The following is a 27,813-nucleotide window of genomic DNA, read 5'->3' as shown; positions in this document are numbered from 1 at the left end:
TTCTCTCTCTCTCCCCCTTCATCTCTCTCTCCATTTCTCCCTCCCTCCATCTTTCTCTCTGTTTCTTTCATACCAACATTCCATTGAGATATTACCTTAAAGTTTTCTTCAGTTAAGCCTTCATTGGTTTTTGAATTCCTTATCATGGCAGCAACGTATCTCTTCACCAGATTCCTAATCACTTCCTGAAATGAAAACCACCAGAAACTTAACCTTCTTCCAAGTCACCACGATATTCAGTAAGGCAAGAATCACACTCCACCCATGGACATTTCCTTCCCCTTTGAAATTATTTTGAAATCAAATTCTATTTTGTTCAACTAAATAAGGAAGATGGAAGTATTTACCAATGAAATAACAAAGATACAAAGAGAATAGCACAACACTGCTACTGAGAATAGCAAAACCTACAATATATAGGCCATTGATTATCCTGTTAACTTGAGATTTTATCAATACATTAATTGAAAAGTTATTCAGGAGCAAAGAGTTAACTATATCTACAGAATTAATAGAATGGCTGCTAATTAAAAACCCTGACTGAGTTGTAAGCCTGCTAAAAATACCCTGGATGCAATGGGGAAAATTAACTCCATAAGCAGAAAACAATTCTGACATTAGAATGAATTAAGTAATTAGTTAATTAGGCATAAATGACAAATGAAATTACCGCAGTTGTATATAAAATGCGTCCCTTCCTTGAAACAGGTTTACTTTGTCAAATGACTCTACAACCTGAACTAAATTATGTAATTTAACCGATAACATTATTTACAGTGTACTAAAGCCATGGGGTTATTAAGCAAATTAAGAACATAGCCCTCTCAAAGTTGGTTTTATGAAATCCATGGGAATGCATGCAACAGAATGAAAACACAGAGCATAAGAGTGGAGTTGCATGATTAAATTCAAGAGCAGATAAAACTCTGCATTAATTGATGTACTATGCTTGCTAATTTGATAAGGACAACCTGTGGCTGTTTAGATGTTTATGGATTCTAGTGGGAAGTCCCTTACAACCTGAGATAATGGAGGACATTGGTGGAAACCTGCATGGCTCTTAACCATGAAATAGTGTTTAAAATGCCACTAAGCCTTCACATCTTACGACAGTAAAAAAAAAAGTTTTCTCTGTGTTAGTCATGTCTGACCCTGGGGCACAATGCTCATCTCTGTTTCTTGGCCAGCATTGTCCGAAGATGCTTCCATGGTCATGTGGCCAACATGACTATAAGATGAGGCACACAGAATGCTGTTACCTTCCCACTGAAGTGTTACCTATTTATATATTCACATTTGCATACTTTCAAACTGCTAGGTGGGCAGGAGTTGTGGCAAGGAATGGGAGCTCACTCCATTCCGTGGAGCTTGGGTCTTGAACTCAGGCTGTCAGCTCTCCAGCTGACAAGGTCAGCGTCTTTAATCACGCCCTCCTTATGATAGTACATTTCATATATTAATCACAATATGAAATTGTTCTTTCTGTTTTGGGACAAATGGGCAGTTTAAGATCTAGTCTTCAACACTGTGAAGCTGGGAGCTAGGGTTTAAATTGCGGACACCTCAAAATATTTTGAAGAACAAAATAAACCTTGGAAGGTTCCACACTTCCATTTCAGAATTCAGACACCAGAAGTGTGAAATCAAATATACTGCCCAAAGCAGAGGTGGTATTCAGCCGGTTCGCAACGGTTTGGGCAAACAGTTAGCAGAAATTTGGCATGGTCACGCCACCGAACCGGTCGCCAGGTCCCCACTCGCTCACCCCACCCACCCGCTCAACACTCACCCCGCCTGCCTGCCTGCCCACCTGCCCGCCTGCCCCACTCAGTCACTACTTGCAGATTCTAGCCACGTACTTCTGCTCACCACTGCTGCCAAAGGCAAGGCCGAAGAGCATGGGCCAGTGGGTGGGCGAGGGAGAGTTGATGGAGGGGTGATACCAGAAGTGGGTGGACCAATGCGCGCGGGGAGGGAGGGGAGCGCGTGGGAGATCGCAGCACCAGAGCTCTTCCTCAGGCCTGGCCTGAGAGAAAAGCACACGACAGATTGTGGCACTGGAGCCCTTCCCATGTGTTTCCCCCAGCAGGCCTGCTCTGCGAGGGAGGCACGAGGGAGATCCTAGCTGCAGTTTAATCATGAGCACCATGCTGGTGCGCTGTTCCGGTGTTCCTCCTCTGTAGCCCCGCCATCACAGAAGAGCAGCAGCGGTGGCAGCAGCAGGGGGAAGGGCAAGAGTGACCTGCTGGCTTGGGTGCATGGGGCAGCAGGGCAGCATTTGCTGGCTGGCTTGCCCCACCCGCTGCTCCTTCTCCTAGCCATGTTTGACTTCGACGAGTTCAAGCGGCAGCTAAATAAAAAGAAACAGGCTAAGCAAGCATGGTTGGGGGCAAGCAGAGGGAGAAAAAGAAGTATGTGACAGCAGCGGCTCTCCTCCTCTCCTCCCCTCTCCCCATGTGGCGAGGTGATGCGGTTCTCAGCATGAGGCAGCTGAGTTGCTCAAGTGTCCCGACCCGCCAGGCAAGGGAAAAGCAGCAATCTCAGCTTAAAAGGAAAAAACTCCAAACACGTGGCTTCTGCTGCCCTGCCTGGGCTCATCCCCGCTGGGAGCCACGGGAGCTTCATGACTCCTCTGCTGGTCCACCGCTTGCAGGCTTCCCCAGCCACTTGCCAGCTGGGCTTTCTGCGGGCCACAGATGAGCAGGGTCCACTGCTGTGTTGCCGTTCCAGAGGACAATCGGATACCAGACCGTTCCCTGGTGAGACAAAGCAGCGGCCATTCCCTGGCTGGCAGCAGCAGTCTCGGTCCCACCACCTCAGCCTCCAAACTCACAGCCTCTGCCGCCCTGCCTGGGCTCTTCCCTGCTGGGAGCTGCCGGATGAGCAGGTGCAGCTGGCGGGGTTTTGGCAGACCAGCAGCTGCTGATGGTGGGGAGGCTGGGCTGCCTGTGCAGGTGACCCTGTGCCCGCCATCAAAGTAGGGCCGAGAAACCCTCTTGGCTTGCTCCGCCAGCCACACGGGTCCCCTGGGCTGTGGGCATCAGCTCAGCTGGCGGCACAGTGACGGGGGTTGGGCGGGGTGCTGCTCTTCCCACGGTTGGGCCTGTCGCCTGACCTCCACCATACCCACTGCTGTGCTGCCGGCCGAGCCAACACTGGGAAAGGAGCAGAAGGGTGGCTGGTTCAGGGGGAGTGGGAGAGAAGTGTGCCCCCTCGCCCTGGGGATTCTTACACTTCTGCTTCCCTAGTGACGGCAGGAGCAGCAGGCTGAGGATTCCCTCCCTCCCAGCTGAAACCTTTGGGCCAGCAAAGTTTGGTGCAGGAGGCTTTCCAGGCCCAAAATGGGGTGCGGGGTGATGCGCGCATGTGCAGGGGAGCATGGGGGGGGTCGTGTGTGCATGTGCAAGTGGGGTAAGCATTGCATTATGGGTGCTGGCATGAGCATGTACTATCATGCATGCACACACACAGTTTTGGCATGCAACGACAAAAAGGTTCGCCAACATTCATCTAGGGCTTCTAGATGAGCTGTCAAAATCCAGATGCCCACTAGAAGGCAGAAGAGATGCAGAGAAATATAGTTGCCCAGTATAATTTTTTAAAATATTAATCTTCGTTTCCACAACATACATTCAAAGAAAAAAATCCTTTTTTCTCCTCCTCTTTTCTCAGATTTTTATTTAGGGAAAGAGATTGAAATGTTATCAAACAAATGGCATCAAACAACACAAGAAGGGACCACGCGAGATAATTTTTCCTTCTATTTGGTTTTGCTGTAAAAATCCCCCACCTGTTGAAGCACCTCATATTTTGCCTTGCAGTTTTGATGGCACTAAGATATGGAACTATTGGCAAAGTAAATTCTCTAATTTTGGTCAATTTCTCAACTGAAAGTTAAAGAGATTGGGAACAGTAGTCATGAGTTGCATGAAAATACAGAAGGAATTGCTTAGATTGTCTGATTTTTTTTAGTCTGAAACTAAATAGATTCTCCTTTGGAAAAAGCACTTGTAAGTCTAGGAGAGGAGCAGGCATAGCTGTAGGGGTGGAGGTAAGCGCTTAATCAATTTAGAGTCATTGCATTCCCATAAACTGCTCAAGTCTAACCTATCTTGAATTCTGTTGACCCTTCTCTGGAACCAATTTACTGTTGAACTTTAGTTGACTAGAATCTTGTGTGTAGGCATTCTATTTTCTATTCTGCAACTGAATGGATGATCCAGATTCTTTACGCCTGATAATATGATACAATCTGACTTGAAATGCCATTTCTGTAAATAAGTGTTTCAACCACTTGGGAAACACAAGTTGTCTCTTAACAGTCCTGTTTCAACCCAACCCAACCAGTTATGTACAATTTATGCCCAGTAATTTAGGATTAAATAAAAAAACAACTAATGGCATAAATCTTTTTGAGCACTAAGACAGTGGGTGAAATCTTTTTTCTCTGCCAAGCAAATGAGAGGTATGATGCTTTTTATGATGTGCTGAGATATTAGCCATTACCAAATCAGAGAACCAAGACAAGAATCAAACTACTTTCTGAATAGCTCCCATTGCCCTTTTTAAAAATGAAGTTCTGACATCGCCCTAATTTAATTAAATTTAATTAATTAATTTAATTTAAAAAATTGATTGCATGAGATTAAGGGTCAATTGTTATCATTGAATAAAACCGGTGTGCCTATTTAGAATTCTTTATTCCTGTTGCAGGACCATGCTGCATGTTAAATTGTCAAAACCAGTTCAAGGTATAATATGGAATCAGGGGCATCTGCAGGATAGACCCGCATAAAATGGACTTGGGGATCTGACATACAGCAGATGCTATCTTAACCCTCTTGTAAACATCGTTATGTGTTATGGAGACAAATAGGAGTATGGTGGCTTGAATGGTTGGAACACTAGGCAGGAGGTTAGCAAGCCCATGTTTGAGACCTGAGCTCCAGCTCCTGCTAGGGACATCAAGGGAGCCCCCAACTGGGCATCTCCAGGGCAATGGTGATATCACCGGATAATCCTTTCAACCCAAAAATGCCTTGATGCTTCTGACATGAATGCAATGGAATCAAGTCATTTTGAAGTAGTATTTTAAATTAAATAAGCGAGCTTGAATTAGGTTGATGAATCAATTTCACCAAAAAGGAAGATTATAAATATACCATATAAATACCTAATAAATCTTTTTTTAAATTGAGTCCATAGCATAGCCTTCTTCAACCCAGTGCCTTCAATGTGAAGGACTACAACTCCCATCACCCCCAAAAGCCAGTGGCAGTGATGGGAATTGTAATTTCACTTTATCAGGGACATCAAATTAGAGAAGGTGCCATAGAAGAACTAGGGACATTTGACAAAGCAATTTAAAGAATGGAATCATTTACCTGGTAATGTTGATTCTGAATCAAGTTGTCCGCATGACGTTCCTGAAATGAAAAATGGAATTATGTATAGATGAAACACACAGCCATAAGACTTTCAGTTTTGTTGCTATAAGGTTGCTTAATAATAACAATAATAATAACAACAACAACAACAACAATAATAATAATAGTAATAACAATAACAACAACAACAACAACAATAATAATAGTAATAATAATAATAATAATAATAATAATAATAATAATAATAATAATAATGCTCTAGGGTGGAATGCCAAAAAGAAACCACTGGAACACCAAAGTGGAAAATTCAACTTGAAAATAAAATTAAAAAACTTTGAGGGGATGTCAGCAATCTGAAGTACTTGAAAGAAGGAAAACTAAATAACAAAAAGCTGAAAAATAGTTTACACAATAAATACAACCTGGAGGAAAAATCAATGATGGAAATCATGGAAGAATTAAAACAACGTGTAAATAGCAACAGCAAAGAAAATTGAAAAATATGAAGGACGAATTAAACAATATTGTGAAAATGTCCAGTTCAGAAGAAACCAACACTTTTTCTACCGGTCTCTTGATGAAAATCGAGTCCAAACTAATGTTCATCCATGTAAAGAAAAAACTTTGAACTTTTGGAAAGAACATTGGGAAAACCCAGTGGAACACCACAAAACTGCCTCCTGGATCGAAGATATTCAACAACAAACAACACGAAACAAAATGAAAAATATTGTAATAACATGGTTGCAAAACAAGCAAAGAAGGTCAAGAACTGGAGCACACCTGGCCTGGATGAACTGCATGGATATTGGCTAAAACACCTGACCAGCCTCCATCATCGCATAGCCACTCAATTTGATCAAATGCTTCAAAATGCAACAAGCGAAGAATGGTTAACAGCTGGTCGAACATACTTGATAATGAAAGATCCAGGAAAGGGCACAGAGCCAAGCAACTATCGCCCATTTACTTGTCTGCCAACAACATTCAAACTTTTTACAAGAATACTGGAAAATTCAGTATTCATTCATCTGATGGAAAACAGTTTGTATCCAGTAGAACAAAAAAGAAATTATAAAAAATCAAGAGGAACAAAAGATCAGCTGCTCATTGACAAAATGGTACTAAAAATGCAAAACAAAGAAAAACGAATTTAAATATGGCATGGATTGATTACAAGAAGGCATTTGACTCATTACCCCACAACTGGATTAACAGCTGTCTGGAAAACTTTGGAATCAGCAAAAATATTTGTACATTTTTGAAAGCAAATATGCAAAAATGAAAAACAGTTCTAACAGCAAATGGGGAGAACATTGGTGAAGTCAACATCAGATGAGGAATCTTCCAAGGGGACTCACTTTCACCACTACTGTTCAACATCGCATTAATTCCACTGACAATAATCCTACAAAACACAAAACTGGGATACCAAATCTCAAGCCAACGTGGCAAGGTAAACCATCTACTATACATGGATGACTTAAAAATGTATGCAAAAAGCCCCACTGAACTTAAATCAATAACACAGTTCAACTGTTCAGCAACGACATCAAAATGAACTTTGGACTTGAAAAATGTGCTATATTATCCATGTAGCAAGGAAAAATGAAAAAAAATAGAAGGAATAGAACTGGGAAATGGAAACATAGTAAAGTAAATTAGCAAAGGATGATGGTTACAAATACAAACACTGACTGGATTTTTTGGAAGCATGGCAAAAATCATTTACGGAAAGACTGGATGAGATCTTTGAGAAGTTTATTACTCAAATTGATAATAAAGTTGCAATGTTGAAAGAGGAGGAAGAAGAAGTAATTCAAGTAAGAGCGCCTGAGGAACATGGAAATGATGTTTCTCAAATTACGAATAAGATGATGGGCTTGAAGGAGGTTAATCCGGAGATATGGAGTGAGATCTATCCAGAGGTTTTGATGCAGATGAGAGGAAAAGTGCTGGGAGAAGCTTGGATTTTCAAGATATCAAGAAGGATTAGAAATGGAACATTACAATTTCTTTATAAAAATGGACTTTTAATCCTAACTAAAGAGGTGTGTTTCTTAAAAGGAATTACTTTGCGAGCTGCACAGGACTGGAAGATAAAATTACAGCTGAATACACAAAAGCTTGTAGAAATAAAAGATGGTGGAATAAAGCGGAAGAAGAAGGCTCGGAAAAAAACTAGGGGAAAATGGAAGTGGAAGAATTTTATCCCTCTTTGTTAGGCAGGATAACATGGTGAATGATTGTATTGGTATTCAAGATTTTGATTAAGGATATGATTTGTTTGGTTTCGAAAAAATTTTTTTTACTTATGACTGGATGTTTCAACTGTTATATAAATGTGAATTTTTATAATTGTATTGGTATTCAAGACATGATTAATTTTTATTAAGGATATGATCTTTATGGTTTTGAAATTTTTTTACTTATAATTAGATGGATTATGTTAAATTTAAGGTTATATACATTAATGTTATTCTGTGGAGGTGATTGTAAGACATGATTAATTTTTATTTAAGGATATGATCTATATGGTTATGATTAGATGGATTATATCTAAAAATTACTTCAAGTAATGGATTAAAAAAAGAAACTTTCTTTTGGATGTTAAACTTAACATTAATGTTATTCTGTGGAGGAACAAATTGGTTTTATTTAACTACCTTTAAGCAAGAAAAGTTATATTTTGTTTTGAACAAGGAGAGTTAAAGTACAAGTGATAGATAAATCTATAGATAGTTAGTTTGTGGGTTTTTTTATTAAGGTTTGTTAAATGTTTTTACCCTGTATTTGTCCTGGGAAGTCCGGGGAGGGGGGTGGGGGTTGGGATAGGAGGGGGGAAGGGAGGGGGGGAGAAATTAAAAAAATATATGATTGATTTTTTGTTTAAGTGTATATGATGTATGTTGACTATGAAATAAAATTTATTTAAAAAAAAAAAAAAGAACAAGCACTACAAACTAATGCCATGAAGGCAAAGATACAAAAATCCACCAACAATCCAAACTGCCAACTTTGCAACAACAAAGTTGAAATTGTTTCACATTTAATATGTGAATGCAGCAAAATCACACAAACTGATTACAAAGCTAGCCACAACCAAGTTGCTTAATTAATCCACTGGTCATTATGTAAAAAATATGACTTACCTGTAAACAAAAAGTCATGGGAACATAAAATGGAAAAAGTTATAGAAAATGAGAAGGTGAAGATCTTGTGGGACTTTCGAATACAGATGGATTGTCATTTGGAACACAACACACCAGATATCACAGTTGTCGAAAACAAAAATGTACAATTTATCGACATTGCGGTACCAGGAGAGGCCAGAGTCAAAGAAAAAGAACTGGAAAAAAATCATGAAATATCGCGACCTGGCCATCAAAACTACACAGCTATGGATGAAACATGTAACAGTGATACCCATTGTCCTCAGGGCACTTGGTACCATGTCCAAGAATTTTATAAGATACATCAACAAATTGCAGCTTCCTGCAATAACACCAGCGGAACTGCAAAAAACTGTGCTACTTAGAACATCGTACATCTTAAGAAGGTACTTGGTTGATACCTAGGATGCTGGCAGCAACCTGTATCAACCATTAGCACAAGTCAATGGTATTTGTGATGCATTTTTGAATGTTGGGTTGACTGAGTTTCATGTTTAATGAATAAAGTAAATAATAATAATAAATTGTACTGATGTCTTAGAACTGATCATCTTGTGGACATAAACTACTCATGAACACATATGTGCATTCTCTCTCTCTCTCTCTCTCCCCCGCTCCCTCCCTCCCTTTCTCCTTCTTTCAAAGTCACCAAATGCATCTTATGGTGATGAATTCCATAAGCTACATTTATGGTTTTCAATCTTTTCTTCACCACAGACCCCCTTTAAGTACCATTTGTGGGCACGGACCATGGCCACGGACCCCCAAGACTTAATCCAAGATTTAAATCATAACATTTTTTCTTCATGGACCCCCTGTGTAGACATGGTGGCCCCTCAGGGGTGTGTGGACCACAGACTGTGAACCACTGGGCTACATAACCTGTGCATTACTAGCATTATTAGCAAAGATAAATAAGATTTATATTGATGTTTTTAACTAATATATTTCCCTCCATCCTGGTCCAATAAATTTATAACCATGGACTCATCATCATCCCAGGATTCTTTGTTGGGAATGGGTGTTCCTTTTCCATAACTTCACCCATCTTGGCTACCAATTTCCACTTCTGTTCCCTACTTCATGCTGTACTTCAGCATGACATCTGTTTTGATTTCAATCAATATTTGTTCTAATGAGATTTATTTCTGATTCACTTTAACTTGCAATTCTCCTCTTGGCTAAAATCTTCCCTCTAGTTTAGTTCAGGTGAACATATAACTTTTAATAGAGAGGGGAGCCTTTGTACAAGTGAAAAGAAAAAAGAAGAAGACAATAAAAGGTGAAACCATTCCTATTTGGGCCCCCAAGTCTTTAGAAAACCAGTGCTATCTTTGTTTTTGGACATGAATACCATTCTGAAATCTGCTGGGCTAAGCTTTATTTTCAGGCTGAGGTGACAATTTGTTAAATATTTCTTGCTGAAATTTTTGAGCTGATTACATGCTAGAACTGGTGGACAAGGTATACTAGTGCTGTATCCTGGGTCATGTGACTCTAGAATAGAACAATAAGCTTGGAAGAAAACTTGGAGGTCTTCTAGTTCAACCCCTGCTCAAACAGAAGATCCTAAACCATTTCGGACAAATGGCTGTCCTGTCTCTTGAAAACTTCCAGTGATGGAGCACCCACAACTTCTGGAGGTAAGTTACTGATTAATTGTTCTCACACTCAAGAAATTTCTCCTTAGTTCCGTTACTTCTTGTACTGCTCTCAGGTGCTTTGGAGAATAGGTCAACCCCCTCTCTTCTGACAGCCCCTCAAATATTGGAAGACTGCTCTTATGTCACCACTAATCCTTCTCTTCATTAGAGTTGCTCTTCATATCTAGTTGCTGTTCACACTTCCTAATCTCTCTCTCTCTCTCTCTCTCTTCCCAAGAGATGGAGGGAGGGAGGGAGAGAGAGATTAGGAAGTGTGAACAGCAACTAGATATATCTACTCTAACGAAGAGAAGGTTTAGGGGTGACATAAGAGCATAAAACAGAGAGGGAGGGAGGGAGGGAAGGAGAGAGGGGGGGGCATGTATATACATACACACACCAGGAGAGCCTGACTTACTAGAAGCCAGGAAGACTCCTGGTGAGGGGACTATCAAAAGAAAGACAGGACTGATGTCCTTCACATCTACCCATTGACTACCATGCATTAAATAATTGCAGAAGTATCACACTCACCCAGAAACATTATTTTCTTATCAGAAAGACATTACAAAAGCAAATTTCCTTTTATCAAACTGAAGAGGTTGGAAGAAAATGCAGAATTGTCCAGGATGGCCCTAGATCTCCTGACTCTGCATTCCACAAGATGAAGCAGAGGAAAGGACTCCAGCTGCTGAGTTGGCAAGACCAAAGTAGTTTTTCAGTGGCTTTGCAAGCTTATGAAAATAAGCGATCAATTACAAGATCTTGTAAATCAGACCTTTAGATCATCCAGCAGGAGGTAGTAAGGGAGCAAAATAATGAATTAAATGAACTGCTTGGATGTAGTACATTTCAAACACCTTTGATTGCCTGTGTACCTCAATAATGAGACGCCACCCATTTAGGCGGATCTCAGCATCACTTTGCTGTCCCCTAAGATTAGGTACTGGACTCCTTTGATGGCATTGCTTCAGACAGTGCCAGTTGTTTAAGATTATCTGATGCTCTGCTAGACTACTGGGCATAGTGCCAAGCATCAGGTAACCTAAGTGGGAACTGAGGATATTAGAATACCAAGTCTTATAGCCCCTGAACTTCGCAACAGTCCTCATGTTTTGTCATGGAGAGTCCCAAACAGTTTTAGAGAGGATTTTTATGGTGAAAACGGGCACCTGTTTAATCCCAATTTATCTGGCAGATTCTTTAGCAAGGATAAATTATTTATTTGGTATTATTTGGTAAGGAGAAGGAGAAGAAAGATGAAGACCTAGGATCAGAGAAGGATGCTAAGCTTCTCATTTAAATTCATTAGACTCATCAGTTAGAAGGGGCAGTCTTCTAATATTTGAGGGTCTGTCACAAAAAGATAGGGACAACCTATTCTCCAAAGCACCTGAAAGTAGGACAAGAATCAATGGATGGAAACATATCAAGGGGAGATCCAACTTAGAATTAATAAGAAATTTCCTGACAATGAGAACAATAAACCAGTGGAATAATTTGCCTCCAGAAATTTGAGTGTTCCATCACTGAAACCTTTAAAGAAGAAATTGAAGTCATTTGTCCACAATAATATATGATCTCATGCTTGAGCAGAAGGTTGGACTAGAAGACTTCCAAGATCCCTTCCAACTCAGTTGTTCTGTTATTCATTTTTCAGAGGTTGCAAAAAGTCTTGTATTCCATCCTTCTTTGATTCCTGGCCATCTGACCAGGGACTGATTGAAACAGAGATTGTAGGAGATGATCAGGCTGAGCCCGACGGAGGGGACAAATGGATCCTAAGTCCCTTTGCACCCACAAGAGATCTAAGTCCAGCCCACATTGAATGCCTATCTTCTCTTTCCCTCATTTCCCTTAATGGTCAGTTGGCCAGATTCTTGTAGAAGCTTGCAATAAATTTTTATACTCATTTGAACTGCCTGAATCTCCTGATTTTCCAGGCATTTGACAGGGATCCAACTAAGATGACAGACTAGAGATTCACCCTGCCTGCCAAAATCAGGAAAGAGAGGGCTAAGCTATGAACCATCCCTTAATTAATTAAAGTGTTCCACTGTTTCTCACCGTGAAAGTCTTCAGGTTCTCATGCTTATGTTCATTCTCTGGATCCCCAGGTGGGCAAAGTTGCTTGTGGACCCACTTGCAAAGGTACCAGCATGACTTGGGGCTAGGGATAATATTAAAAGGAGGTGGTAGTGTGCCTCCTTCATCAAAGTAACTCATCCAGAGCTTTGTGCGTGCAAACTTCCATTCTATGTCTGCATGGTCCTGGATAGGAAGAGACGGGAAAAAGAAGAACAAAAGATAAGTCATTTTTGGCTACTATTTTTGCCATGAAGAACATCTGTATTCTAAAAACAATTTTAGATCATAGAGGCCATATTAAGGTGAAAGTAGCAATAGTAATAGTGCTTAGACTTATATTTATTTATTTTATTTATTTATTAATGAGATTTATATGCCACCCTATCTCCAGCCGGACTCAGGGCGGTTCACAACAGTTAAGAAACATCTAATAAAAAGTTAAAAAATTGAATCCAAATCTCATAATTTAACAGTTAAAAGTACAATTAAGACTAACAAGTTAAAATTAAATTAGAATTAAAACCCCATCAGTCCAGGCTGGCTAAACGAAACAGCCACGTTTTCAGGCCGTGGCGGAAAGAGTGGAGGTCGGGGGCCACTCGGAATTCCAGGGGCAGTTGATTCCAAAGGGTAGGTGCGCCCACAGAGAAAGGCCCCTCCCTGGAGGTCGCCGGCCGACACTGTCTGGCCGTTGGCACCCTGAGGAGGCCCTCTCTGTGGGAACGCACCGGGCGATGGGAAGCTGTTGCTGGCTGCAGATGGTCCCCCAAATATCCTGGGCCTAAGCCATGTAGGGCCCTATAGGTAATCACCGGCACCTTGAATCTTATATACAGATAGTCCACAAATTATGACCATAATTGAGTCCGAAATTTATGTTGCTAAGTGATCCATTTTTTTAAGTGAGTCTTGCCCCATTTTACAACTTTTCTTGCCACATTTGTTAAGTGAATCACTGCAGTTGTTAAATTAGTAACATGGTTGTTAAGTGAATTTGGTTTCCCCATTGACTTTGCTTATTGGAAGGTCACATGAGTACGTGTTTCTTTTCCAAATCTGAGCGCTGTGTCAAAATTGAAGTTTTGTGGCAGAATTCTACCACCAATCCTGAGATACGCCTTGGGCTTAGGGAAAGCTCAGATTTGAAAGTGGAGTGGTTTTTCGGCTTTCGAAACCTGATCAACATGAATAGGTATTTCTTTTCCAAATCTGAGTTCTGGGTCACATTTGCTGGCTGAATTGAGTTCTACCACCAATTCTGAGATAGGCCTTGGGCTAATTCCTCAGGGAAAGGTCAGACCTGAAAATGAAGTGGTTTTCAGCTTTCCAGACTCAGGGGAACATGACCCTGGGACATTGCAACTATAATAAATATGAGTCAGTTGCCAAGCAACTGAATTTTGATCATGTGTCCAAGAGGTCATAAGTGTGAAAAATGGTCATAAGTCAGTTTTTCAGTGCCATTGTAACTTTGAACTGTCTACTCTCTAAGTGGTTTTGTCAGGTCCCATAGATCCCTGTCGGGACGCTGCCATTCTGGTGGGGAAGGGGCCTGATTCCTCAGTTTATAACCTTTTTCCTGATGCCTGTCTATCCTGTGCTTTGATTTATCTTACTGGGAATGTAAGGGGGGAGGGCCATCTTTTTTGTCTCAGCTCCGGAGCCTCCAGAAAGTGATGTGTCTGTTTCTTGCCTCTGCAAAGGCTGGGTCAAAACAGAGGGGAATAAAATCCCTTTCCAGGTCTGGACTGACTACAAAAATCTGGAGGCCTTTAAGACCCTGCAGAAACTATCCCCTAAGCAAGTACCCTGGCCCCAGTATTTCAAGCACTTTCACTTCACTCTCAAATACCTTCCTGGGGGGAAGAACGTCCTTGCCAATGCCCTATCCAGAATGCCCCAATACAATAGCGCTAGGTCAAAAGTAATCAAACCCTTGTTCCCAGCTTCCCAACTAGCTGCTAAAGTAATGACTTTAGGAAAACTGGACCTGCCGGACATTAGGAGAACATAACTCAAGAATTGTAGAAATAGATACATGAGATGAGCCGTAGGATTGTATAAATAAATGGTTAATATGTTTGTAGAAAGATACTGCTGAACTTCAATGAATATATTAAGGTATAAGCAAGTGAATTTGTAAATAGTATGATTAAGGAAAATTGGTTAAATGGACATTAATCACCGATGCGAAGGTTTTCTAGAAGTTAGTCGATTGACTCTTTGTTAATGTATAAGTGTTTACATGTATTTGTGTTTTATGTTTGTTTATGTTAATAAAACTTTAAAAAAAAAAAAAAGGAAAACTGGACCTGCCAACTGACGATGCTACCACACATGCATTCAAACAGGCATTCCTCACCGATGACTGGTTCCAGGCGCATACAAACACTTGCTTGCTAAAAGACGGCCTGGCATGTATGGGAGGGAAACTGTATGTCTCAGCTAGCCAGAGATTTAACCTCATGAAAGCCTGCCATGATTCAAAGCCCTCCAGAGATCATCCACCAATGCGACCAATGCTGTCTCCGTGCTGTACCCAGATCTGAAGCTGGACTGGCACAGATCTAGATAGACGGTTTCATCCAGGTACTGCGGGAGCTGTCGCGCAACCACACTCTCAACAACCTTCGCAGTGAAGCGAAGGTTGGAGACCGGACGGTAATTTGCCAAAACAGCCGGGTCCAGAGAAGGCTTCTTGAGGAGGGGCCTCACCACCACCTCTTTCAAGATGGCAGGCAAGAAACCCTCACTCAGAGAAGCATTTATAATCCTCTGGAGCCAGCCTCGCGTCACCTCTCGGGTGGCCAGTACCAGCCAGGAAGGACACGGGTCCAATAAACATGTGGTTGTGTTTAACCTCCCCAGAATCCTGTCCACATCCTCAGAAGTCACAGGATCGAACTTATCCCAGATAACATTCTCAAGGCCGGCCTCAGTCACCTCACCGGAATCTACCCAGTCAGAGTCCAAGCCTTCCCAAATCTGAGCGATTTTATCGTGCAGATGCTGTGCAAAATCCTCAGCCTGCCCTTGCAAGGGGTCCTCCCGCGCTCCCTGATGTAGGAGGGAGCGGGTCACTCTAAACAAGGTGGCTGGGCGGTTATCTGCCGATGCAATAAGAGTGGAAAAGTAATTACACTTTGCTGCTTTTATCGTCACTAAATAGGTCCTAACATGAGACCTTCGGTTGGATTCAGATCGACTAGTCCTCCAACCACTCTCTAGGCATCTTTTCTGGCGCTTCATCTCCCTCAGCTCCTCAGAGAACCAAGGAGCCGGGCAGGTTCGGTGCCGGGTCAGAGGCCGCAAAGGCACAACTCGGTCCAGAGCACTGGTGGCAGTCCTATCCCAGGCGGCCACCAGGTCTTCAGCCGAGTCATGAGCCAGAGTTACGGGCACTGGCCCAAGCTCCCTCTGGAACCTATCAGGATCCATCAGGCGCCTGGGGCAGAACCACCTCATCGGTTCCGCCTCCCTGCAGTGGAGTTCGGCGGTCAGAAAGTCTAGCCTCAGGAGAGAATGGTCCGACCATGACAGGGGTTCGATAACTATATCCCCAACATCCAAACCATTCAACCATTGACCAGAGACAAAAACCAAGTCCAGAGGGTGTCCTCCCACGTGAGTAGGGCCAAGAATTAGTTGTGTCAGGTCCATGGCTGTCATGGAAGCCATAAACTCCTGAGCCAAACCAGACGCCTCATTGGCAGACAGCAGGTTGGAATCCCCCATGACCAAAAGCCTGGGGGTATCAACCGCCACCCCAGCAATAACGTTGAGGAGCTTGGGCAGGGCCACTGTCACGTGGCAGGGAGCCAGGTACGTGATCAGCAGGCCCACCTGCACCCCATGGCCCCACTTCAGCAGGAGAGTGTCAACTTGCAAAACTTTCAAGTTCCATGAGCAGGAGGGAGGGAGAACTGAAGTGAATTCCATACATTCTTTCTGACCGCAATCAGAAGGAGGGTGTTAGGTTTCACAGCCAGCCAAAGTGGGTAATTGGAGAATGTGATTTATGACATGGCCAGAGAGGAGGGGAGAGACAGGGTCATAGGGGAACGTAAATCTACGTAGGATTGGTCCTAACTGCATCCGAGTATTGTCGGAATGTTGCTCCTAATAAATGACTATATTTCCTTTGAAGTTTGGATCATGGCTCATGAATTAATTAGGGCATCTTTCGGAAACTTGACAGACAGTTAGGACTCCTTTTAAAAATCTGTAAAGATTACCAGGTTTCCTGAATCCTGGACTCTCCAACAGCTCCCCGATGTCTTGGGTTCTGGGAGGGAAAATCAGGCAACCATGGCCGGAGACGAGCTATCTGAAGAGAGCCTAATTGCAGCCAGAGTGCAGCCTCCCTCGGACATCAAAGCTGAGATGCCTGCTTCAGCGACGGAAGCAAGAAAAGATGAGTATTGGGGGGAGCCTATGTCACTCACCTGACTGAACCAGTGAGGCTAGAGCTAGCAGATCACTGGGAAGTAATTTGATTCATAATAGCCCCCAAAATGACAGATCCAGTCATACTGGGACTCTCGTGGCTAGACAAGTGGGGACCGACCATCTGGTGGCAAGGGGGGTACCCGCAGACTGAGAATAGCAAAGGGGCCCCAACCCCTCCCACACCAGCGAGCAGAAATACCGCCCATGCAGGGAACCCTCCAAAAGCAGCACAAACCTATAAGAAACAGGCAGACAAACACCGAGCTCCCCAAAGGCCATTTCAATTGGGGGAAAAAGTTTACCTCTCCACAAAATATTTGAGGTTAAAACTTCCTAGCAAGAAATTGGGACCAAAATTTATAGGACCATTCCCCATAGTAAAGATAATCAACCCAGTCACAGTGCAATTGAAGTTGCCCTGATTGCTAGGGAAGATACACCCGGTATTCCATAGTAGCCTCTTAAAATCCAACTCAGGGTTGGATCGACCCTGAGGCCACTACCCCGTGAGCCCCCAGACCCCATGGTCATAGGGGGCCAGACCCATTATGAGGTGCAGCAAATCCTCAATTTGAGGTGGCACAGGAGGCAACTCCAATATTTAATCAAGTGGAAGGGTTACCCCTTATCAGAGGCATCTTGGGTAAAGAGTCGAAACATCCAGGCTGATCGCCTTATAGCCAAATTTCATGCAGAAAATCCAAACAAGCCTGGTGGGGGATCACATCCCTAAACTCTGCATCTGTACTCAAATTGTTTTGCTTTGTGCAGGTCGCCCTCGGGAAGTGAGGGGAGCCGAATGTCAACTTGCAAAGCTTTCAAGTTGCCATGATCAGGAGGGAGGGAGAACTGAAGTGAATTCCATACATTCTTTCTGACTGCAATCAGAAGGAGGGTGTTAGGTTTCACAGCCAGCCAAAGTGGTTAATTGGAGAATGTGATTTATGACATGGCCAGAGAGGAGGGGCGAGACAGGGTCATGGGGGAATGTAAATCTACGTAGGATCAGTCCTAACTGCATCCGAGTATTGCCGGAATGTTGCTCCTAATAAATGAATATATTTCCTTTGAAGTTTGGATCATGGCTCATGAATTAATTAGGGCATCTTTTGGAAACTTGACAGAGAGACTCACATCCAGTTAACTGAGGTACAGTGGCCTCCCTTGGATCAAGACTTTCCTTTATAACGACCGCCACCCCCCCACCCCTACCCTGGGCCCTTGGCTGATGAAATGTGTGGAAACCTGGCAGGCATATCTCTACGAGGGGAACCCCCAGGTCCGCGCCCCCCTCCTGAATAAGGTCGCAAATGAGGGGGGCTTTATTCACCACGGACCTAGCATTGCACAACATCAGCCTAAGGCCCGGGCACCGCAACTCTGGACAGCCCGGGGAGCGAGAAGAATCCTGGGGGCTGAGGCACGCCACCGCTTAAAGATAGCGGGTGCGTGCCCCCAACACATGATGCGGCCCCCTGCTCCTGCCATATCTGCCCCTCCCAACTATGGCTCTGATGGGATTGCCCTCCTTCCTCTCAACAGTGAGCTCCTCCACACCCCGTCCCCTGCCTCCTGTTCCAGGCCCCTGTGCCGAGTCCAGCCTATAACCCTCCCTCCCCTCCCCCTTCCCCAACCCCCCTAAAAGATTAAACAGGATGATTTTTAAAAAAACCCACAACACCGTCATCGAGGTAGGCCCTTGATAGAGTGGAGGATAAGCCTGCGAGAGGGGGGAGTCTCGCAGTCCAAGAAGCTCCGCTGCTGAGTACATCTTGACCATAACGGGTAAGCGCAACCATATCCTAAGGGTCCATAGAAAAGGTCCAGGGGAGAAGACAAAGAAATGGGGGGTCTTGAAGACATGTCCACAGGACTAAGTCCACTGTCTCCTCACAACAGAGGACAAAGTCAAGTTCCAAGACGACCACAATCCAAGGGGGGGGGGTAGATCCAACCACCCTCTCACGGTGGTTAGGATGGCTGGTCAGCCCCCTCTTGTGGTGAGATGGCAGCGATGAAACCGATGCAGACAAACAGGGTCCGGGGGTCAGGTCCAAAACCGCCCTCTCACGGCGGTTGGTCCGATGGTCAAGTCCCCTCCGCTGACAAAGTGCATAAATATATGAAATCATCCCAGTTCAGCCCCCAGGGGCCCCCGACACCAGGCCACCCTCTCACGGTGGTTGAACTGATATCCAGCCCCCTCAGCGGGCGGGATGAAGCCATGTACCAGCCCCCAATTCAGATGAAAATAGCCCTCTCCACAGTTAGGAGGGTTCAAATGACAATGAACATAGTGTCACGTGAGTCCCACAGGCTAACAGCCGGTCCAGGTGGACCCAGTCCTAACAGGGGAAATGCTGGAAAAAAGAGTTGGGGCAGTTGTCTCAAGCCTCCAGCCCCCCACCCAGCCAAAATAGGAGGCCTCCCAAGGCCTGGGAAGAAATATTACACCAGGTCCTCGCCCCAACCATGGCCGCAGGTCTCCCGGTCTCGTTGTTTCATTGCCCCCCCATCTCCAACTCCAACTCTGGGGGGGGGGTCGCCAGTGCCCTCTGAGCCATCAGCCAGCTGCTGCCGTCATCACCATCGCCACCGCCGCCACGCCGTAGCTGCCAGCACCACAAAGAGAGCCTGGCGGCATCCCAGAGGTCTTCGGGGATGCCCGACACGTCCAACAACCCTGTGGGCAAACCCCCGGGCTTAGAATCTTGCCGCGCGGTGGGCGCCCCCCAGCACAACGCCGCTCCGACACTCAGATGGCCTCCGGTGGTGGAAAATGCTGCCGCCACCAAGCTAAGCAGCCCGCCGCTCCCGACATCGCGCTTTCCTCTCTGCTCAGTCACGGAGGGGAAAGAAAACCCTCTCCGTACTGGCAGGGAGCTCCCCTAATTGGTCCTGGTGTCATGGGTCTTCAAAACGACCCCCAAAAGGCCCCAAAGGTAGGTCAGCGCCCCGTCCTCAGATCGTGATCCCAGCGGATCCCGCCATCTTGGACATGCACTTAAGCTATATCATGCGCTTAAGCTTTATGTTTGGTTTTAATCTTTTTAAAAAGATCTTTGTTTATGGAAAGACACTCTTCACTTTGGTTTGTGCAAATCCAATTCGGTTGCACCCTGTTTATTTAGATTCCAGGTAAATGAAAATTTCTTGCTGAAAAAGTAGAAGAACAAGGCTGAGAATGTTGTGCAACAGATTCGGACAGTGAGGAGGTTGGGAAGGGACATGAGATAGGAGGGTGTTGATAATGTTCCTCTGAAAGACTGTTTATCAAGCCTTGCAGACTGTAAATGAAAGTAATTTACAGCTGTATGAATTAAAAAGATTTGCTGGGACTAAGTTTGTATTGTTTAATTTCTAAGGAAGCCTAGGACAGAGAATTCCGGGTGGAAAAATGGTGATCCATAGTATGTAGAGTGTCATTTTCCAGAAACAATTGTTAAATAGGGGAAACAATTAACAATTGTTAAATAGGGAAAAATTCTGGAATATTCCATGTAGAACCTGAATGTGAATTAATCCAGACATTCTTCAAATTAAAATGGAATGAAAATGTGAGACCCAGATGATGTTTTCCAACAACTAAGGAAAGAATAGAAATTTCTCCCTTTTCCAGTTGCAACCATCAAAAGTTTTTTCAGATGCACAGGCTAGCAATAGCAATAACAATAGCACTTAGACTTATATACCACTTCACAGAGATTTACAGTCCTCTCTAAGTGGTTTACAGAGTGAGCATATTGCCCCCAACATGCTGGGTCTTCATTTTACCGAACTCGGAAGGATGGAAGGCTGAGTCAACCTTGAGTCGGTCAGGATTGAACTCCTGGCAGTGAGCTGAATAAGCCTGGAATACTGCATTCTAACCACTATGCCATCACAGTCTTGCAAAGGAACCAAAGTGATGATAAGAAGCAATGGTGTTACCAAACCTTGGGCTGGCCTTCATCCTTCATTCAGACCCAACAAGCAACATTTATGTTAGCCCTGGCTGCTGAATCAATTACAGGCAGTCCTCGACTTACAACAGTTCATTTAGTGACCGTTCATCGTTACAACAGCACTGAAAAAAGTGACATAGCTCTTCTATTTTTGGGGAGAAGGAAGAAAGAGAGATAAGTGTCAATGGCCCAATTTTGATTTTTGTTCCTCCTTGTGCTATTTACTCATTCCATACAGAAAGATGGCAGCTAATTTGTTCTCTTGGATGTTCTTGTCTTTAGAAATGAAGTTGCTGGCCAAGTTTGGCAAGCTCCATTAATTCTTCAGGCCCTAAATTATTATATTGCTGATAAGTTTCATTAGTAATAGTTGATATAGATTATGTCATTCATAAATTATTTTTAGCTTTTCTTTTAGCAGTTGGCTACCTTCCCAGGCAAATGTTTTTAATGATTCATGTCCAGTTTGGTGTAGAAAGGGGGGAGGGGGGGTGTCAAAAGAAAAAAAAGTTACCAAAAATGGAAGAGCTATGTACATTTCAGCAGACCAGGCTAACATAAATCTTGCTTGTTGAGTCTGAATTAAGGACACAGGCCAGTCAGGGCTTGGCAACACCACTGCTGTGGCTCCTTTGCAAGCCTGTGTATCTGAAAAGACTCTTGATGGTTGCAACTGAAAAAGGGAGAAATTTCTATTCTTTCCTTAGTTGTTGGAGAACATCATCTGGGACTCATATTTTCATTCCATTTTATATTTTATATTTATATTTTATTAAATTTCTATACCGCCCTTCTCCCGAAGGACTCAGGGCGGTAAACAGCCAGAAGATAAAACACAGATACAAAAATTTAAAATAGATTAAAAACGAATTAAATAATTTGGCTGCATTTAAAATACCCCATAATTTAAACAGATTAAAATTTGTATTTAAAATTTATATTTAAAAGGGGAGAAGATTTAGGCCAGGCCAGCTTGATGAAATAAAAATGTTTTAAGCGCGCGACGGAAGGTGCGCAGATCCGGGATCCTCCGTATCTCCGGGGGGAGCTCGTTCCAGATCGTAGGTGCCCCCACAGAGAAGGCTCTCCCCCTAGGGGCCGACAGCTGACATTGTTTGGCCGACGGCACTCGGAGGAGCCCCTCTCTATGGGAGCGTATTGGCCGGTGGGAGGCTATTGGTGGTAGCAGGCGGTCCCGTAGATAACCTGAAGAACGTTTGCATTAATTCTCATTCAGGTTCGGCATGGAATATTCTGCAATGTTCCCTTATTTAATACATAAATGTCAGATAATGCTGGTCTACTCCCCCCACAATAGCTTCCACAATGTAAATTCCATAAGAAAGCCAGTTTAGTCTAGTGGTGAAGGCACCAGGCTAGAAACCAGGAAACCTCAAGTTTAAGTCCCATCTTAGCCAAGAAAACCAGTTGAGTGACTTTGGGCCAGTCATTCTATCTTAGTCCATGCCATCTTGCAGGATTCTTGTGGGGAAAATAGGAGGAAGAAGGAGTTCTAGAAATGCTCACCACCTTGATCTATTTACGAAGAAAAATAGTAAAGGTGATATATAAATTAAATAAATAAATAAGTTATTGCTGCCTGACTGGTTTTGATATATTACTGCATAATTCCCCTATACCCTTCTAATGCTATCATCTCTCCTTTGACATTCTCATTTTTGAAATATCTTTTGCATCTTCTATATGTCACATATAGTGAGTGTTGTTTATATTGTATAAGGTTGTTACAAACTGATCATGTTTTTAGGTTCTTCTTCATGAATGTGACCATTCTCTTATGCTGCTCTATGACCATAACAGATTCCTTTGACTTGTTAGTTCTGCTAATGTGTACAGGCTCAGGAGCACGTTCATAAAAATGCTACAGTTTTTAAAAAGCAGTGTTTACTCATAGTGAATGGGGCAAAATCAAAGCCCTAGGAGAGTTGAAGTTCTCAAATATATTAAGCACATCTGGAAAGTTGCTGTGAGCTTCACCAGCTGAGTGGAACCCAAGTCAAGATCAGGGGTGTCTAACCTTGACAACTTTAAGACTTGTGGATTCAGCTCCTAGAATTCCTCAGCCAGAATGGCTGGCTGAGGAATTCTGGGAGCTAAAGTCCACAAGTCTTAAAGTTGCCAAGGTTGAACACCCCTGATCTAGAGATCTTTGAGAAAAAAGACAAGGATTTGCTGCTCCTCACCTCTTTTGTCCCTATTGTCAGACTCACTAAGTAAACCAGAGAGCAAATCAGCTTCACAAGACGGCCAAAGTTACTTTTATTGAGAGTAGCTTTAATAACAAAACCTTGCAAGTATGATTGAGGTGGACCTTCCCTCCCTACTTGAGTAAATGAGGGAAATGTCTGACTGAGTCAACAACATATGATGTTGTTTCTCAATTCATTAAGAAACATTTTAGCCCCTGAAATTCTTGCATACTTCCATTGAGGCCATCTTCCCTACTCCTTATGCTATTTATTTGCTAGCCCTCTAGACTCAACCAATACCCACATCTCAGTAGAAGGAAACAAGATGTGTGGAGTGAGGCAATGTCTCTTCTCTCTCTCCCAAGGAACCAATGGGACAAGTCCACTAGCCTGTTGTGGCTCCGTTACCTGAGCCTGTGTCATCGGCAGGAGAGGACTCCGAGAGTGAAGGAGAGGAGTTGGCAAGGCCTCCCTCTCCAGGACTCTCCTCTCTGGCAATGCCTTCGGTGTCTGCCGAAGGGCAAGAGATAGGGCTGGGGCCAAGCACATCCACGCAGCCACAGGTGGAGTGTGATGAGGGAAATGAGTCTTGGCTGGATCCTCGGCAGCGTCGCAGAGATAAGCGTGCACAACAGAAGAAAAGGCGTGCCAGAGATTAGGCTGAGTCACTGGACCACACCCCACAGGGTATAAAAGGGGGTGAGGTGGCCATTCAGACTGTGACGGACAAAACTAACTACTATCGAATCACATTGCATCTTTGGAAACAATATTATTGGCCTTGGATTTATTTTACGAACTGGACAATGCTTGAACTGTGTGTATTTTGTTTATGAGTAAAGTTCTTGGCAAGCAGCTACTGGGTTGCTGCCAAGCTTCTTATCGGAAGAATTGGTTGTCTGCCAGTTTATTTAACCCCTGGCTGTCTGTTTGTGTGCGTGTGTGAGACGGGGACAGAACATAGCCCTTGGCAAGAAAGTAGCATTTGGTCCTTCCTTTTGGCATCCCTTGCTCTCATTTTTCAAACTTCGGGTGAAGGAGCAGACAGCAGGAGAAGGACCAATTAGGAAGAATAAGAAAGGATGCTGGGCAAAGAGGAGGAAACACTCCCGAACACTCCATCTGTGAAGATTTGAATGTTTTCTTCTTGAACATTTTCTTGTGAATTACTTTATTCACACTTTCTGAGGATATACAAGTAGTCCTCGGCTTACAGCCATTCATTTAATGACTCTTTGAGGTTACAATGGCAACTGATCCTCACACTTACAACTGCGCAGCATCCCCAAGGTCACGTGGTCCAAATTCTGGTGCTTGACAACCAGCATGTATTTATAATGGTTGCAGCATCCTGGGGTCGTGTGATCACCATTTGTGAGTTTCCCAGCCAATGTCTGACAAACAAGGTCAATGGGGAAGCTGGATTCCCTTAACAACTGCAGCAATTCACCTAACAACAATGGCAAAATTGGATGTGCCTTACTGAATGGTCATCTTACTTAGCAGCAGAAATTCTGGTGCCAATTGTGGTTGTAAGTAGAGGAGCTGAACTACGTCTACCCTTTTTCTGAAGTTTTCTCAAGTTTCTGGATTAAAATTTGCTTAGGACAAGGAAACCATCTGGAGACTAAAACATATCAAGAACCATTGCAGAATTGGGTATGTCTAGTCTAATAAAAAGAAGGACTAGGAATGACATGATAGCAGTATTCCAACATCTCAGGGGCTGCCACAAAGAAGAGGGAGTCAAGCTAGTCTCCAAAGCACCTGAAGGCAAGACAAGAAGCAATGGATGGAACCTAATCAAGGAGAGAAGCAACCTAGAATTAAGGAGAAATTTCCTGACAGTTGGAACAATTAATCAGTGGAACAGCTTACCTTCAGAAGTTGTGGGTGCTACAACACAGAAGGTTTCAAAGAAGAGACTGGACAGCCAATTGTCTGAAATATTACAGGGTTTCCTGTTTGAACAGGGGTTTAGACTAGAAGACCTCCAAGGTCCCTTCCAACTCTGTTATTCTGTTATTTAAAAAAGGATAAACTCAATGATGCAAGGAAAAATGCCTTCTCTAAAATAATGTCTGAGGAACTGGACTACTAACAATAAGGAAAATGTATGCAGAAATGCAAATCCATTTTGCACTGATTTGGTTTTTCAAAAAAATCATTGTAAACTAATGAGGGACTGTTTCAAAATCTGGCAGGGATGGAATGAAACAAAGCTGAAGTTTCGTCCATTCCTACCTAGAAGCAATGCCCAATACTAATAAATTACCATTAATCATTTGTTAGCTTTGCAAAGGGAAAAGAAAGAAAAAGGCTTGTTTAATTATTCCTGTGACTCAAGCAAAATACAGCCAGAATGTATCAGCCGGGTCTATTTGAAAGCCCAACAAACAGCTCATGAATACTGAAGTTGCAGTTTAAGGTAACTTATAATTAGGCCAAGGCTAGGAAAAAGGAAAATGGAATCTGCTGTCCTTGGGCCTTTCTTATTTGCTTGTTCTCAGAAACAATTAAGAGCCATGGTGGCACAGTGGTTAGAATGCAGTATTGCAGGCTAATTCTGCCAGCAGTTCAATTCTCACTGGGCTCAGCCTTCCATCTTTCTGAGGTCAGTAAAATGAGGGCCCAAATTGTTGGGGGCAAAAGGCTGACTCTGTAAACAGCTTAGAGAGGGCTGGAAAGCACTGTGAAGCGGTCTATAAGTCTAAGTGCTATTGCTATTCCTTCTCTTCCAGTGAGGTCTGTGCAAAGCTTTGATACAGTGGTTTGGGATACTGATTTTGGGTTTTACACAAGCTTGAAGTTTTGGGGGTTGGATTGGTGAAGGTGCAGCGTTATGGAATGTCATGTGCTAGTGATATTTTTCTCCTTTCAACCTACTTTCACTTGATGGAAGAACATTTATTTATTTCTAGTTATTTCCATTGCTTTTGATGTCTTGTTCAAAGGAGAGCAACGCTTCTGTGAAATTCTCCCCCTTCTCTTTATAATAATGTAAAGTTACAGTTACAAAGATTAAACTTGAAAGTCAGTTTCAAGTGACAAAGATAAAAGACTAATACAAACTAAGAAAAATAGAAAGGAAGGCAAAGCAAAAATAAAAAGAGCCAAAAATATTATGAATAGAAAAAGGAAAAAAATATAGTAAGGAACAAAGAAAATAAAAACAAATGACTTTCCCCTTAGTCACAAATCAAATAATTTCAGTATTGTATTGCCTTTTCTACTAATACATCAAAATCTCTTCTTTCATATCTCATCCTTTTTCTATAAATAAATTCTTAAAACATGATTAAATTCTAATCAGCAAAAAACCATTCAGATTTACTAAAAGAAGCAGCATGTATATATGTTAACTTTAACTAACTAACTTTATATTCCTTTATTCTACTTTTCACACAATAACATTTAACTTTTTCTAAAAACAGCAACAGCAACAACAAAATATTTCTTCTTCCTATTCTCTTATCTATAAACAACATATACAGTTATTATTGATCAAATAAACCAGTGTTAGATTCCTTCCTTTGCTCTTTAATCCTTTTAAATAATGTCCCAGAATTTGATTTCTTTTCATTTTCTTTTTGTCTCTCCTCAAAAGATTCTTCAAGACTTTAAGAAGTCTTTCTTATAAATCCAAAATAAACAATCTATCAAGTGATTGTTCTGGTTTGTTATTTGAATACCCCTTTTAATTATTAAAACATCAGCCGATTTCATCCAATGTAACATTTTCCCCCATATCATTCTTGAAGTGTCATTTTAGCTCCATTTTCAAATCAACCTCAACCTCATTCTTTTTTTTAGTAAAGCTTACTTCTCTTATATAACCTCTTTTAAATCCAGTTTTATAATAGTAAACAATCTTAAAAGTAACTTCTGGGTACATTTTTTCAAATGTCCTTGAATTAAAGTAATTTGCTCCACTCTATAATAATAGGTCTTCTTCTTTAATTATAATTCTTGAATTCTTTCTGGTTCCTTTTACTATCCAATCTTCAAAGTCCCCTTTTATCATGTTTTCCCCAATCAACAGCATTTTCCCATGGGAAGGTTTCTTGTACTTAATTTCAGACTCTTAATGTATTCCAAACAACAGCATTTCCCCACAGAACGGATTCTTATAATTAATTTCAAATTCTTATATCAAAACTGTCTGGCCTTTTAGTCCTTTATAACTGTCCAAAATCAACCTTCTAATTACCCTTTCACTATAAAAAAAATTATAAGATTAAAAAAAAAATCCTTAAACCTATACAACATGTTTTTTGATGAGGATTGAAGGGGAATTGGTAATGAAATTTGTTCTGAATGTTTTTAATGTTCAAAAATCAATTAACAAGCAATTTCCAGAAGTGATTTAAAAAGGAACTGTGTGAACCAATAGTGTTCTTCTGAAAAATGCCAAACTGTGGCACTGGGCAAAGTTTCATTTATTTATCAAATTTCATAGCTGCCCATCTTACCGCAGATGGCACTTTTTTGAGTCCCAAAACTTTAAATTCACTGAAGTCCACTATGTTGTGGTCTGCTCATGGGGAGCTGCTCTTTGAAGTGCTTATGGGCATTTTTCAGGAGAGGGATTCCAAGTAGTTGATCCATTTGGTGGCTTTTTTGGTATATTAATTGCTCATCTGGGTTTCCTACCATATGCCTTCAGAAAGCTTATAAACCATGACAAAACAGTGGCATCTCTCTTCTGTTGCCACCCTCCAAACAATTGGTATTCAGATGATGCAACTTCTGATCTGGAAGAAGCATAAATCCATCAAGACCAGTAGCTATGCCTAGCATGGCCCTCCATGAATCTATCAAATCCCCTTGTTAAAAAGTAAAAATGAGTGGCTACCACTTTCTCTACAATTCACTATTGCAGTGTATGTCAAGCATTTAAATTAAACTGAGCACAAATT

At 42.5% G+C, this 27,813-nt stretch overlaps 2 protein-coding genes across 2 annotated transcripts in view; both read right to left on the bottom strand.

Annotated features, from left to right (window-relative positions):
* TRPC5 (transient receptor potential cation channel subfamily C member 5) overlaps positions 1–27,813 on the bottom strand; it is a 286,202-nt gene that overhangs the window by 2,012 nt on the left and 256,377 nt on the right. The window contains exons 8-10 of the mRNA XM_034435068.2: positions 12,271–12,474; positions 5,385–5,426; positions 96–185 (exon numbers count right to left, since the gene is read on the bottom strand). Coding sequence (XP_034290959.1) covers positions 96–185; positions 5,385–5,426; positions 12,271–12,474 — 336 coding nt within the window. The remainder of the gene's footprint in view (positions 1–95; positions 186–5,384; positions 5,427–12,270; positions 12,475–27,813) is intronic.
* LOC148112209 (uncharacterized) lies at positions 14,125–18,094 on the bottom strand. The gene is made up of 3 exons (XM_087877590.1): positions 17,863–18,094; positions 14,831–16,172; positions 14,125–14,281 (listed from the first exon to the last, which is right to left on the bottom strand). The coding sequence occupies exons 1-3, from the start codon at positions 18,092–18,094 to the stop codon at positions 14,125–14,127; spliced, it is 1,731 nt and encodes a 576-aa protein (XP_087733716.1).

This window comes from Pantherophis guttatus, chromosome 12, assembly GCF_059756535.1.
Source record: "Pantherophis guttatus breed Tessera chromosome 12, ASM5975653v1, whole genome shotgun sequence".
Classification (NCBI taxonomy): domain Eukaryota; kingdom Metazoa; phylum Chordata; class Lepidosauria; order Squamata; family Colubridae; genus Pantherophis; species Pantherophis guttatus.
This window is presented reverse-complemented; position numbering and strand designations above follow the sequence as displayed.